The 16,213-nt window shown below is 35.7% G+C and overlaps 1 protein-coding gene across 1 annotated transcript; it reads right to left on the bottom strand.

Annotated features, from left to right (window-relative positions):
• Positions 1–14,570: 14,570 nt before the first annotated feature.
• LOC142642177 (protein UNUSUAL FLORAL ORGANS) lies at positions 14,571–15,902 on the bottom strand. The gene has a single exon (XM_075816532.1). The coding sequence runs from the start codon at positions 15,900–15,902 to the stop codon at positions 14,571–14,573; it is 1,332 nt and encodes a 443-aa protein (XP_075672647.1).
• Between the last annotated feature and the right edge of the window lie 311 nt (positions 15,903–16,213).

The following is a 16,213-nucleotide window of genomic DNA, read 5'->3' as shown; positions in this document are numbered from 1 at the left end:
CTTCAATCACGGAGGAACGGAGTTGGGTTTGAAATAATTTTTCTTGAAGGAAATTGCTATACGGCTCTCAACTCTAAAACCAAATCAGATGGGCGACGTTTAGACATTAGAATTACTCTTTACTTAGATGTAGATTAGCTATATCGGAGGACAATGAACAACCACTCACAATCCTAGTTTTTATTTTTCTCTCTAAACTAAACAGTTTTTCTCTCTTCTATTCTATCCATTGGTTTCTGCAAATTTTGATAATTTTTTAGTTTCATGTGGGTCTCACGTGAGTGATTTGTAGTGTGTTAACGCAGACTAGTTATTGTATTAATTTGGCACATATATAAAGTTTAGGAAGTAAATTGGTTAAAATAAAAATCCAGGGGATCCCATCAAAAAAAAAAAAAAATCCAGGGTATGTAATAGCCATTATCCTAAATTTTAAGAGGTGTCATGACATTTTTCTAGGGATGGCACCCAGGTGGGGAGCCCAAGCCTCTATAGGTCCAATACTTTATTTTAATTTATAGTCTATATGTATATATATAAAATCAAAACCTTCAAAGCTCTCTCAATTTTTCACAATAAAATTATTTTTATTTAGTCCAAATTTAACAATGAGTGAAATTTTATCTTTCTAACAAGTCCAATTTAAACTCAAACTCAAACTCAAACTCAAACTCATCATTATCATTTTTTTAAATAAAACCAAAACTTCTTAAGCTCTCATAATTTTTCACGTCAGTACAATATTTAAATAAAATTATCATTTTATTTAAATAAAATTATTTTTGTTTAGTTCAAACTTAATAAGGAGTAAAACTTTATCTCTCTTGATAGGCCAAAAATATAATGACCCATTGTGATGAATTAGCCAATTAATTAGCCAAGTGAATTAATTAAGTTCAATTACATGCAATGAGCGTGACATCGCAAACAAATTACCAAATAACTAAATATGCAGCGGAAATTAAATGACACAGTGATTTGTTTACGAATGGGGAAAACCTACATGGCAAAAATTCCACTGGGTGATTTTAAGGTCACCACTCCCGAGAATCCACTATTATCAAAATAAGCGGTTACAAGTAAAGAAATCCTAGTACTTTATACCAACTTACAGTTGAACCCTTACCCCAATACCCAATTGGAATTGTTCTGTAGTGACAATCTCTCCTTGTATTGCACGACTCTTAGTACGTGACTAACCAATAAATACGTGGATCCCATTATGCAACTTGATCACCAACTTGAGAAGGATGTTGGTTGCAAAGTTCTTCTGTTCATCACATAATGAAGATCATGAAGTTGTTTGATCACAAAACCCTATGGTGTACAAACACAGCATCTTCTTCAAGATGAATTAGGGCAAACTAGGTTTTTTGGTCACACTTGAGGAATTATACTCTTGTGTAATTGTGTTTTTTGTTGTGTCAACTGATACGGCCCTTAAAATGATCTTTATATATATTTAGGGTTGTGAGAAAATAAAGCCCAAACACGTACTTACGGATTGGATGAAAAACATTTCTGAAAAACTGAGTTTCATAAACCTCGATAGATAGCCAACTATCGAGCCACGGGCTTCAGCAGCTTTTAAACCTCGATAGATGCTAGCTGTCGAGCTTTAAAATCCAGCACTTTATTACTTGATTCTTGGATAGGCTTGCATGGCTTCAATACTTGGACTTGAATTCTTGTTCCTTAAAGTATTAAACATATCCTAGATCTACCCAATTACAAGTAAAATGCGTTTTGTCAAAGGATTAGTCAATACATAAAATGTTGACATATATTCCTAACATCTAATCACATATGTCCTAATAATCTCACCCTTTAGCAATTCGTGAAAAAACCACAATAAACAAATGAACATATGAGAGAAGTCATAAATCACTTAGCTCATACTCACTTATTAAGTACAATAAAATCTATCCTATCACAAACTTTTGAAAAACTTTGCAAGAAGAGAGTTCATGGCAAGGAAGACTTTGATAACCTGTATTTTTGAAACACTTAAACAAAACTCATCAAGGCATCTTTGTGTGAGACAGAAATAAAAGATTGCATACAATAAATAAGAAACATATGTATAAAGAGAGAAAAGAAACAACACATATAAAGATAGATGAAAGAACTGTAATAACAACCTCAAATGTATATAAATCAGTAAGTACAAGGTTTGCTATCACAATATGATCACAAGATCTAAGATACATGAACAATGTATCTAAAATATAAAGAAAAGAAAAAAAGATACATCAAAATCTTCACTACATCCCTAAAAAATATGAAATCCTCCTTTTTCTTTTGGTATGATTTTGCTTACTATACCCGCTGCTGTAGCATAAGAACACTCCCCCTATCTCCTAAACTATCCCTCCCTCTATGAGTATGACTACTCTCATCACAAAATTACTCCCCCTTTTTGTCACGAGTGACAAAGGGTAAATACATCAAGTAGACATCTCATCATCACTAGGTGAGCCAAAATCATCATCCTTATCACTGCCGGAGCCATTGTCACTCTCATCCTCGGACGCCGGCGGACATGGAGAGGAAGCAACCGTGAAACCACCCATCACATCCTGTCGTCGTGCAATATGACCTACACTGGTGTTCACCTGACACAACTCATCATTGAGTGTGTCAAGGTGAGCATCCATGTGCACAAGCTGTGTCATGATGGCTTCAAGAGTCACTCCACCCGCTGAAGACGAAGGAGCGGAGGTGGATGGAGCGGTAGAAGCTGGAGAAGCAGCCGTCTCGGTCTGAGTCTGCCTCGAGTGAAGCTGTGCAAAACTCAGCTTAACGGTTGCGGCATCAATGACACACATGAAAGTGAAGTGGGGAGACTTAGGGTAGGAGACAGAAAAATGGCGAAAGAGCCGCGTGATAGTTGAAGGGAAGATGAGCTTATTACGGTTCGCCGTATCCTTATAGACATCTATAAGGGAGAGTATGAAGTGAAAGGGGAAATCAATGGTAAGATCCTCAATAAGGGAAAGCAAAAGGCGAGCACGAGGCTTTGTGATAGTGTTATAGTGAGAAAAAGGATGGAGAACAAAAGTCATAACCATGTTAAGAAACCTCGGACCTTTAGCAAAGGTCGTGCAACGGGTGAATAGACGATCACCCCAAAAAGAAGGTGTCTCATAGAAATGAGACAAGAGTTTACTTTGGACATTGTCCTCAGACGCTCACAACCAGGATAGTCAGGATGCGTTACCTTAGGAACGTGTAGTACCTCAGATACAATAATCGGAGTAACTACCATGTGTATACCTCGAACGTGAGTGACAAACTAGGGTATAGAAGTGTCAAATCCATGCATGTTGGAGCAGAACTCTTGTATGATCACGGAAGGGCATGTGACCGGAATGCCACAAAATGACTCCCAACCCCTACTGTGAATGACAGTGGGTAGATTAGTGTCAGAAAAATCAGACAGAATGACTTGCCGTTCTGAATGAATGCCTCATCGTGAGAAGTTCTCAAAGAAGTCCGATTTGGCCTTCTCATCACAGAACTGTAAGTGAAAAGGAGTGGGGTCAGAAGGAGAAGAAGATGAAGATGCCCTAGAACGAAGAGGGTTCCAAGACGGAATAGATTTAGGCTTAGGTGCCATGATGCAACTAACATAAGAGGGAGAGAAAGAGAGAGATAATCAGAAAAGTACCAAGCAACACATATATCAAAATATATAGAATTGAAGATACATATGCATGAGAATGCATGAACATGTGAAAGGCTAATATAAATTCATCATGGGCTTAGCCCAATCTAAACCTACCAGTACACAACATAGCAACAAAGTAAACACACATCTAAAATGTATGAAACATTGTTATAATGCATATGTGATGCAATACATGATGTTTAAAGATCATTTTAACAGAAACCCATCCCAAAATTTTATAAAAAACCTTAACAATTTTGAAAAATCCCAAAAGATTTCAAGAATCCCAAAAGTTAGGTCAAAAGATATGAAATGCATGATTAATGAGAGAGAAAGCATCATACTAGAGAGGAAAGAAGATCTTGAGATCGAAAAATGAGTGGGGAAGAGGTTTGAAGTGAGTGAGAGAGGTTTTGGGGGGTGAAGAGTCTGAAAGTGTCGAGAGAGATCGAGGAAATGAGTGCAAAAATCACGATGGCTCTTTATATAGAATCTTCATAAAGCTCGATCGATCGAGAGCTATCAAGAGCTATAGAGCTTTAAAGAGGCGCTTTTCAGCTGTCGAACCAACTATCGAGGATCTAACAACAGGTTTTCACATCAAAGAAGCTCGATGGATTAAGGTAGCTATCGAGAAGCTATCGAAGAGACAAAAAGTTTTTCGATCGATCGGGATAGCTATCGAGAGCTATCGAGATTGCGATAAAGAAAAGCTAAAGGGTCTCGATAGATAGCCTAGCTGTCGAGAGCTATCGAGAAGTTATGGAGATTGCTTAAAAACAGTTTTTCAAGAAGAGAAAAACACAGTTTTGAATGCAATCAAGCATGCTACTAAACCAAAGATCTAAACAACATTTTAAGCTCTCAAAATCATCTCTCAATGAAGAAAAATTTCATGCATTGAGGTCCAGAACACACACACACTAAACAAGTCTAACCAATTTTATATTTCAAAAACAAGCTAAGACAGTTTAGTGAGCATACATTAGCGCATGTAAACCTTGTGATGGCCAAATTACATTGTACCTGCACATGTATCAAAAGTAGCAAAGACTATTGCGTGTTGTGTGTGAAAACATCGCAAGATTGTATAAGTGTCTTTATGTTATGATGATTTGAGATATGAGAAAATTACTTTAACTTACACACAATCATAACTGTTTGATGGGGACTATCACCCTCGAGGTACATACTATAACTCCCACATCTCCTAGAATACACGCTTGCAATCATGTTTTGAAGCAATTTGATATTTTTGCTTTTATTTTCTTTGCATATTTTTATTTTATTAAGCATATCATGCATGAGCATACAAGAGAGAGAAAAGAAATACCCAATTATGTCAAGTTTTTAGACATTGCACTTTTGCTATGTTGAAGCATACATATGTCATTTCATGATTGGCGGGCAACAGTGGTGAGATGATTATTTATGTCTTTCTCTTAGGATTTTCTAGTCATTCTTGTCAAAAAGAGTGATACGAGTGTTAAGTACAAGAGATAACTTAATCTTACTCATCACAAACAAAGAGCCACAACGCTCACTTGCTTAGTTGTGCATAGAGATGCTCATCTAAGATATAAAAGATACAAAGCTTAAAAAACTTTGTTTCATTGGCCATTCAAGGTACACAAGTACCAATGTACACAAACACACTGTTTTTGTATTTTTTTTTCAATTTATTTTTATTTTTATTTTTATGAATGAAAAACAAAATAAAAACAAAACTGAAAAACACCCAAACAAAACATGTCAAATAAAGCAATGCATAAAAACTAAACTGTTTTAAATAAAACAAAACACACAAGTAATGCAACCATAACAAAAAGAGGGAGAGAGAAAAAAAGTGACTAAATCACTTGGAGCCCTTTTCCTTCCACACTTTGGAAGAACCTTTTCTTTGAGCAAAGTCTTGAACCGGCAGTGAGGGAGAAGAATTGAAACCGTTCAAGTTCGAAAGGAATATGAAGGCCTTGAGGAGATCTTCAAGAGGAGTAAGAGAGGATGAAAGCTGATTCTGGTTTTTCGACGAAATCATGTTGTTGCTCTGCTGAGTGGCTAAGCACTTATAGCAATTTGGTCGAGTATGTCCTTTTGCATCACAATGATGACAAAGATGCTGCTTCTTCTCTTTAGACTTTTGAGCATTACTCTTCTTAGCCCTAGGGTTTTTGGTTTCTTTCTTAGCAAGCTTAGGGGGTGCTCCTAAGATAGATTTACCCATTGTCTATGTTCTCACTAGCTATCACAGTTTTAGCATCATTATTCTTAGAATCAATATTGTTAGTAGGAGAAACAAAAATAGTAGTACTAGAAGAAGCAATATTAGGAGAAGAAAAATCATACCCTAAATCGGTTCGATCGAAGGCAGATTTTTGCATGCTAAGTATCTCATCAAGCTTCGCACTTGAGATCCTTTCCAACAGTGCTCTCACTTGGAACAGTTTCGTCTCAAGCTTCTTGGTCTTTTCAGCCAAGAAATTATTCTCAAATCTCAGTACTCCAATAGTTTGATTTACTTCATCAAACTTTGTGGAGAGTTGTTCTCGTTCAAGCTCCACATCACTGAGCTTCTTGGTAGCCAACCTATACAGCTTCTCATATTTCTCCGAGACCTTGTATAACTTTGCATAAGCTGTGTGGATGTCATCTTGCTCATCCATCTTCTTAAAGTTTGACTCTACCAAGTTTTCTTCTTCATCCACATCTTCTACAATCCCTTTAGTAGGACTGACAGTGGCAATGAAGGCATTTAGGATTTCGTCATCCTCATTTTCGGAATCATCCTCAAGTTCAGTATCACTCAAGGTTGCAGCAAGTGCCTTACTTTTCCCAATAGACTTGAGATAGGTAGGGCACTCTTGTTTCATGTGACCGAAACCTTAACACCCGAAACACTTGAGCCTTGAAGGAACAGTGCACTGACTGCCATCCCTAGCTTTCTTCTTCCTTTTGTCTTGGCTCTTAGACTGTGAAGAATTTGATTGGCTACGGTCCTTGTCGAAGCCCTTTGCATTGGCAATCTTCATGAACTTCTTGAACTTTCGGGTGATGTAGGACTTCATTTTAGAATATTTCAGTGTCACTGCTCTTAGCCTTCAGTGCCATACTCTTGCTCTTGCTTAACTTCCCGAGCCTAGACAAACCTAACTCATAGGTTTGTAGATTTCCAACGAGCTTTGTCAAAGGAATCTTGTCAATATCCTTTGATTCCTTAATGGCGGTGATCTTGGCATGAAATCTCTCGGACAGAGATTTGAGCACATTTATCATAATCCTGGGTTCGGGAATGGTTTCCCAAAGATTGAAAGTTGAGTTCACTATGTCCTTGAGTTTGGCATAGAACTCATCAAATGACTCATCCTCTTCCATCTTGATTTCTTCGAAGCTCGTAGTGAGTCTTTGAAGTTTTGAATCCTTGACAGCCTTGGTTCCTTCATAGGTTGTCTGAAGAATGGTTCACGCCTCCTTTGCAGTTTCAGTGGAGGAGATCTTTTTGAACTCCTCATTTGTGACAGCACTGAATAAAACATTCAATGCCTTGCTGTTGAAGTTTACTGCCTTGATCTTGGCATCATCCCAGTCGGCTGGCGCTTTCTTTGGCTTGGTCCAACCTATCTCTACAGCTTGCCACACCTTCTCATTTAAGGACTGCAAAAAAACTCTCATGCGTACTTTCCAGTATGCATAGTTAGTTTCATCAAATAAAGAAGGTACAATAAGTGACTATGCTCTATCCATGACAAACAGGGGTCAATGGATCTCACAGCAAATATTAAACCCTAATTAGAGTGTGCCTGCTCTGATACCACTTGATAGGCCAAAAATGTATTGACCATTTCTAATGAATTAACCAATTAATTAGTCAAGTGAATAAATTAAGTTCAATTACATGCAATGAGCATGACAGCACAAACAAATTACCAGATAACTAAATACGCAGCGAAAATTAAATGACACGGTGATTTATTTACGAATGGGGAAAACCTACACGGCAAAAACCCCACTAAGTGATTTTAAGGTCACCACTCTTGAGAATCCACTATTATTAAAACAAGCGGTTACAAGTAAAGGAATCTCAGTACCTTATACCAACCTACAATTGAACCCTTACCCCAATACCCAATTGGAATTGTTCTGTAGTGACAATCTTTCCTTGTATTGCACGATTCTCAGTACGTGACTAACCAATAAATGCGCGGATCCCAGTACCCGACTTAATCACCAACTTGAGAAGGATGTTGGCTGCAAAGTTCTTATGTTCATCACACAATGAAGATCATGAAGTTATTTGGTCACAAAATCCTATGGTGTACAAACACAGCAGCTTCTTCAAGATGAATTAGGGCAAACTAGGTTTTCTGGTCACACTTGAGGAATTATACTCTTGTGCAATTGTGCTATTGGCTGTGTCAACTGATACGGCCCTTAAAATAATCCTTATATATGTTTAGGGTTGTGAGAAAAGAAAGCCCAAACACATACTCACGGATTAGATGAAAAACAGTTCTGAAAAACTGAGTTTCATAAACCTTGATAGATAGCCATCTATTGAGCTAGCTGTCGAGTCACGAGCTTCAGCAGCTTTTAAACCTCGATAGATGCTAGCTGTCGAGTTTTAAAATCCAGCACTTCATTACTTGATTTTTGGACAGACTTGCATGGCTTCAATACTTGGACTTAAACTCTTGTTCCTTGAAGTATTAAACATATCTTAGATCTACCCAATTACAAGTAAAGTGCGTTTTGTCAAAGGATTAGCCAATACACAAAATGTTAACATATGTTCCTAACATCCAATCACATATGTCCTAACATCTCTAACAAGTCCAACTTAAACTCAAACTCAAACTCAAACTTATCATTATCATTTTTTTTTAAAAAATAAAATCATTTTTGTTTAATCCAAACTTAATAAGGAGTGAAACTTTGTTTCTCTAAAAAATATAACTTAAACTCAAACTCAAACATAGATAATTTATCTCGAAATTTGCGAGGTTAATCTTGAACGCTATAAAAGCAAAGCAAACCCCAATATTTTTTTTAATTAGAGTAGAAGTATGAATTCTTCTTATATTATTTTATTCTCCTCTACTTTGTTAATAAAAAAAAATATTATTTTATAGTTTTTCATATATTTTTTAAAAAGTAATTTTCGTACATGAATCAGCAAACTCTCTTTAACCATTTTTTACAAGATAAAAAAGCTTGTAATAATTAAAATTATTCTTTTGAATGTAACCCATCTTTCTCTTATATTTCTCTATTATTTAGTCATATATATATTTTATTTTGTTTTGTTTCAATAATTTCTAAGCTGTGAATCATCTGATTCTTTAATATTTTTTGGTCCTTCAGAGGTTTTAATATCTGAATTGTTGAGTTATTTTTTTGCAGTATCTGAAACTGTTTGACAAATTTTTTGTAAGCTATTGAACGTTCAAGCAATGACTTCTTCATCAAATTGTAACGCAAATTGAAATCATACAAGAGCAAATCATGCAATAGTGTAGTTTCTTAAATTTTTTATAAAATTATTTTACTCTACCTCACAAATAGGTTGGTTCCCGTGCATAACATGGGTTAGCGACTAGTTATTATATATTTTGGTTTTGTACTTGGGCCTTTTTCCAAAATCTTAGGCGTTCCTTCCCCCCAATCAGCCTAGTTAATCTAACCCAAATAGCAACTATTCAACCCAAAAATTTATATATATTCATAATGGTAATTGTATTTTAGCAAAAAAAACTATTTTACCACCAAAAAACCAAAAAATCATGTATTATAGGAGAAGCTAATGCTAAATTTTTTGCAACTATTGTAAACTGGTATAAATACTAGTTGACTATAGCAAGTTGTTAAAAATAAAATACAATATTTTATTACGCTTATATCTCTTCCTTTATTAAAAAACTCAAATTCTCTCTCTTCTTTTATTATTTTAATTGGTTGTTTATATAATTTTAAATGAACTGATAAAAAAAAGTTGATATTGGATGTATTGTAAAGTGAGATGGTAAAATAGATAAAGTAGTTTTTTGAGGTACTAAAAACTAAAAATTTTAGCACCACCACTGTGAATGCTCTAACTTCAACCAAAAAATAAAAAATCATAACCAGCCTAGTATTAAAAAAAAACATTACGTTGTTTTTGTTTTTGTCTTTGTAGGAAGATGATTACATCTTAATGTATTTATAAATAAAAATTTTATTTATTTATAATTTTTTAATACTATATGGATGCCTATTTGGAGTTTTTTTTCTTTATACTTCGGCCCTGCTAGCATCTTGGGTCCGTCCCCTACATTTTTCCCAAATAAATTTAATATTGAAGACAATAATATCCTATCAAACACTTTGTGATAAATATCACCAAACTCAAGTAGAATACACAACACAAAGAAGTTTTGTGAGGGTCATTTTTTGGACAGTACCTAGGCCTAAGTAGAAACAAGGATCCTGGGCCCTTTACTTGTTGTTTGGTGGACTGGGTTTGGTTCACCGTAACTAAATAGGGGCTGATTACGAACCAAGTTGTGCACAAGTTACATAAATCTCCTCAAGGCAAAAAATGCAATTCCTCCTAAGCAATAAAATACCATTATTAGTGTTTTAGTATTATAAAATGACCTTTTACTCTTACGAAATAAGTAAAATAAGTATTCATAATATTCACAATTTGAAGGAGATTGAAATAAAGTATTTGAGGCTTATCTTTTATTGTGTGAACATTTAAAAGAATTCACTCACTTGGTACCCCGAGCGTAATATCGTGGTACCCCGGACGTGATGTCGTGGTTCCTAGGGGTACTAAGCCTGTAAGAACCCAGAATGCTGATTCTCTGAACTATACGATATTTCTACATGCTTATTATGCAATAGAGTTTTGTCATTTCCCTTTACCTCTATAGGTCTTACATAAGAACACACTATACAATACATATATCTTCAAATAATTATTTGTTTCTTAGATTAGGATACACATTTTTAATACATATACATATATGTAAATGAATTTCATGAGAATAATTCAACCACAAGGATCCTGGCCCACATTCTCACAGACTTAGTGCTTTTGCACAAGACTTGTGAAATTTGGAACTTAAGTCCAAGTGGTTTTGCTTGGGCATTGCCTTTTAAGATAGTTAGGTGAAGAGGATTTTTGTGGAAGAGAGTGATATCTGATGTGTGCATGCTTTTGGCATATGTTTCTTTGGAAGCTAAGTGATATTTTGAATGATTTCAAGGATATGAGACAAATTCCTCCACCTTGACTCTCTTATTTTGTTTCTTTCTTTCTCTTCCTTGCTAGGCTATTAAAGCTCTAAGAATATATCTTTTGAACCTCTGAACTATCCCTCTGAATCCACATTTTTCTCCCCCTTGTCTGTTATGCCTTAGTGTTCCTTTTATAATGCACATGGTCTGGTACCCCAGGTAAGAATGTCCTTGGTCTGCTGGGTAAAACCATGTCCTCTGGAACATGAAAATGTGCATTGAGCAAATGTTTAGCTTATTTAGGAAATTATAACTCAAAAGGGGCATTTGACTTTAGATATAAATGAAAGATTTCTTCTTGGAAAGTCAAATGAGTGGGTGGGCTGCTCAATGTACTTGATGACTGCTTTACTTGAAAATGACAATTGAGAGGAAATTGTGGGGAGGTGTCATGCACATGGGGGAACTGAGTTTTCCATTGGTTCGTACATTCTAAGCAAATATCTGAACTAAGGAAAAGTTTCGGGTTCCTCCTTTCACTAAAAATCACTCCCCTACCGACCAAACCACTTCTCCCTTACTATTCACTCAAGATCCCACGGGCTTGGACCATGGGTTACAAAGAAAATACCTATTTTGCTGGATTTTTAATAGCTTTTGTTGGAAATATGAACATACATCTTGGCTTTTTCATGTGTTAGCCAAGGTCCTCTTCTCAAGGCTTCAAAAGGACACATTAAGGTCCTAGGGCCTTGATGTTGATTCTTTTTGCTACATGTCCTCTAGTTTGACCGAGATCCCTCTTCTTTCTGCATATCCTCTGGTCTGATTGAGATCCTTCTTCTTGCTACATATCCTCTAGCCCGACCAGGATCCTTCCTCTGGCCTGACCGAGATTCTCTTCTTTTTTCTTTATTATTATTATTATTATTCCTTTCTTTTTCTTTCTTTTTGGGACTTTGGGCCTTTATGGTCCTTCTTAACTTCATGAATTGGGCTTTCTTTTGTTAAGGTCCATGGTCTTTCCTTACTTTTCATGAAATGAGTTTTCTTGTGAAATTTTGGTCCTCAACAAGTTTTTAATTAAAAAGAAGTTTTATGATACTTATAACATAACACGTAGTTATTACACTCTAGTTTCAACAATGGGATTTAGCAAACAACAAAATTTAAAAAAATATTATTTCAACAATGGGCTTTATATAGAATACATAGATAACAAGTTTCTAAACGTACTTAAACTAATTGAAAAGGTTGAATACATGTAAAATTTTGAATTACCATCTCAAATAATGCCCACTTTTTATGGTTTGATGCTATAAATTTGCATTTTGGGGGGTTTTACAACCCCCAATACTAATGCTCTAAATAGGAGTCAGCAAAAGCAACTCTTCTTCCTTTAGAATGCCATCCCATGTTGCTTCCTGTCTTGACATGATGAAATGTGGGACTGTTGAAGAAGATAACTACAAAGCACATTATTTTACCTCACTCTTTAAGACCTAATTTGTCCTCGATATAGAAAGATATTGAAACTTCGAAATCTGGTAAGTTCTTTCATGAAGTTTCAGGTGGAAAAGGCTCTAATAAGTAATACCCTCTTTTGGTGCATAAATTGGCACAGTTGAGGAGATAATATTTTAATATAATATTAGACACTAATTGACTTAAAATACTTAAGGCTATAAGTTTAGATCCAAATATATTATATTAACCACTCACTTATTTATTTATTATTTAATGTGAAATTTTACTCACACAAAGTATTAGTGTATTCCTACAAACACCCAAAAGATCCCCTTTATTTAAAATTTAGCCATGCTGCTAATTCTATCAATGCCAAACTAGCTAGTGAGCTTTGTAGTGAATCTTGGTCATGGAACCCAACAAGATCTTAGGATAATCTTGTTAGAATTCAGAGCAAGTTGCCCTTGGTTGAGCTAGGGGACCGTGATAACTAAGGCTATGTAGATGTCTTCCGAATTAGGCACTTACTTCTGTGCAGTTGCCTGGAATCAAATTAGGCACAAGGTCATAGCACTTTGACGGTAAAAGTTACTTCCGTTCTCAAAGAGTCCAAAACAATTCCTAGGCATGCCTTTATACTGTTTAGCAATAAGGGATAAACTTTGGAAGCTCAGAATCAAAATGACAAAATTTATAGACATCATAAAATGTCACAATATTTTTACATTCTTATGTTAGTTTTGATGGGTCCCTACCTAATATTTTGTTTTTTTATTTAATTTACTTTTGACCTATATCTACTAACACTTCAACTTCAACTTCAACTGATGTGAAAATGTTGTGGTAATTTGTTACTAGTACAACTCAAATGTAATTCTTCACCGCGGAGCTATTAGTATATAGGGGATCAAATAGTGCAAGCTATAAGGAAACATGTGGAGTCTAGGCTAGAGAATAGAGAGTCTACCCTTGTACCAAAGTAAATAAAGAGCTATGTATAACATATGGGGAGTACTGTCTCTGTTTCGATTTTACACTAGGAAGTCTGAAACATATGGCTTTCCGAAGAATCTTGTCTTTGTCATGAATTTTGCTCTTGATAGCCTTTAAGTTGTTGTGTCGTGTTTAGCTTGTCTCAATAAAATTTCTTCCTGGACTATTACCCCAAAAAAAAAAAAAAAAAACTATGCAGCCTTTCATTCAAACTTGATTTCATATCAGCTAAAATTTCTAAGTCCCTTCAACATGAAGTCACTATATATATTATGGAGTAATGTTAAAGACTAGTTTTTATTGGTTCTTTCTTTGTGACTTTAGACTTATTTTATATTATAAAAAACATTGATTCTCACACATTTGTAAATCATGCATATGCATTACACGTTTCACATTTTAAATGTGGATATTAAAAAAAAAAAAAAAGTATCATATGTAAAATTATGTATGTTATATATACAAAAAAACTACTAACTATATACACATGCAGATATGCATATGCACCCATGTTAGAGTCGTGTCAATTTGGATACTTCACAGTTTTTAATAACTTATTTGCCTTATCAAAATGTATAATGCTTTTTTTTGTTTACCCAAATGGACACTAGTTAGGACTTTGACCCTGTCGCTGAAGGGAAAGTAAAATTAGAGTCAAATAACTATGGACAGAATTTTTATTTGAAGAAAATCTTTGGACAGTATTCAATATAGTTGTAACCCAGAGCAGCCTCTATATATAGTATCACTGCATTCACAATTCACAAAGTTCTTAGATTTGTCTTCTTTTCAGTTTTTGCACTGTTAAATTTTCCAGTGAGAGTATAGTTCTTGTTTGTATCAACCATGCTTGTGAAATTCAGAGCAGCTTTGTTTAAAGGTTTCTCTCTGTCAAGAGTCTTACACTTCAAATTCATTGATTTGTCTCATTTTATAAGAGGAATTAGGATTCCAATCCCTCTCATTTCTTTCTTGTCATAACAATTTATATTAATAAAAAAATGCATCTAATGGTGCACTAAAACAATTAAACAATAAACTTAGGGCACGCCACAACTGCATACTAAACATGGCACATTAATTCACTTAATTAAAACATCTGAAAGGTCCCACGACAACTACAGTACTGCAAGCTTAATAGCCTATGCTACTACCAAGTCTAACATCACACACCAATTTGGACCTACTAACCATTTTTTGTTCTTCTAGGAAAGTGGACCTTCTAACCATTGAAAGACTGAAATGGGAGGGTAAGCTGGTCTAGAAGACCAGTGACTGGTGTAGCCAGTCTAGGCTCATAAGCAAAACCATGCAATTCACTTTCTCGTCCATTGCTACCACCAACACCACCATCTTGAGAGTAAGGACATGGAGGAATCCACTGCCAAATCTTCCTAAAAATATCAAACAACAATGCCTTATCTGATCCTCGAATCATAATCACAATAAACTCTCCATTACCAACACAATCAAACCCATTTCCACCTTCCAATTCAGCAAACTGAACATAGAGTTGTTGTGGCATTCTCTCAACTTCGACCCATGTAGTCCCACATGATTGCAAGCTCCAAAGCCTAAAGCTTTTCGGTACATTTAGCTTGCTTTTCTCAACTGCAGCAACTAAGAGTAGTTTTCCTTTACTCTCAACCAGGTTTGGTGACCTCAAAAACCTTCTCATTGGAGCTTGAATCTTGCACCATATATTGCCTGCAACATCATGAGCTAAAACACTAAATGGACTAAAGTTCATGCAGTAAAATTTTCCTCCTACATAAACCATTCTACCTGACTCAAGGCTACAAAGCCTTGGCAGTGAAGAATTTGTACCCCATATTGAATAAAATCCACCCCCATCAATATGAAAGTTCTCAGCTGTTAAATTCTTCACTGCAAAAGGAGAAATCATATCGTCACCAGCAACTGTGACATCTATGGATGTAGGACTGACAGTTAGCCCAATAGAAGGGAAAAGCCTTGGTCTGAGTGTTGGAGGCAATTGAGTTAGAGAACCAAGAATTGGGTTACATAGGATTATGCTTTTTGGACCAGCCTCGTCTGAAACACAACAAACTAAGCCACCAGAGGAAGAAGCTGGTGAAAACCCTGGGGGAATCAAAGCAAAAGAAAGGCGGTACCATGTGATATCATAAGGATCAAAGATATATCCTTCGCATGGTGGTGCTCTAACATTAATGTCACCTTGATCTCCACCACTAGTATTGTTCCTATATATGTAGCTCTTGAGGGTTTTGTGCTTGAAGAATAGGAACCAATGGTGTCTTGGAGATACTTGGAGATATAATTCAAGAAAAATGTCAGAGAATAAAAGTGCATACCATCTTTTACAGACAGAACGAGCACGAAAGAAGGCTGGTGGTGGAAGAAAAGCAAGCACACGATCTAGAAGTCTCTGTGGGAGTTTGCTCCAAATCCTAGGGTCCATCCAGGTATTAGTGATGGATGTGGCAGTGGTGCCACTACTACTACTAGCAGTGAGAGTTGTAGAGAAAGTATAGGAAAAGGGTAAGTTCATAGCAGGGTGAAAAGATTCCATTTTTATGGTTTGGCTTGGATTTTTGGTGTAATACTGCTCTTCTGGGTCTTTGTTTTTTGAGTGGAAACCAATACTGAGTAGAGGAAAAAAGGCTAGCTTTTCGTGTTAAAAAGAGTAAAGATTCATTCTTTGTTCAAGGAGAAAAAGAAAGTGGATGTGGTTGATATGTTTGTGAAAGACTTGGAAGCCATGACATATAAATGGAAATCTCAGGTGGGTCTGAAGAAGGCACTGTGTTTGTGAAGAAATAAAAGGTTGTCTTTGGTATGTAACTGCAAGGAGTTGTTAGGTTTCACTTGGGTAGCTAGGTT

The sequence above is a fragment of the Castanea sativa genome, chromosome 7 (genome assembly GCF_040712315.1).
Source record: "Castanea sativa cultivar Marrone di Chiusa Pesio chromosome 7, ASM4071231v1".
Classification (NCBI taxonomy): Eukaryota; Viridiplantae; Streptophyta; class Magnoliopsida; order Fagales; family Fagaceae; genus Castanea; species Castanea sativa.
Note: the sequence above shows the minus strand (reverse complement) of the source record. Positions and strands in the feature narration are given on the sequence as shown.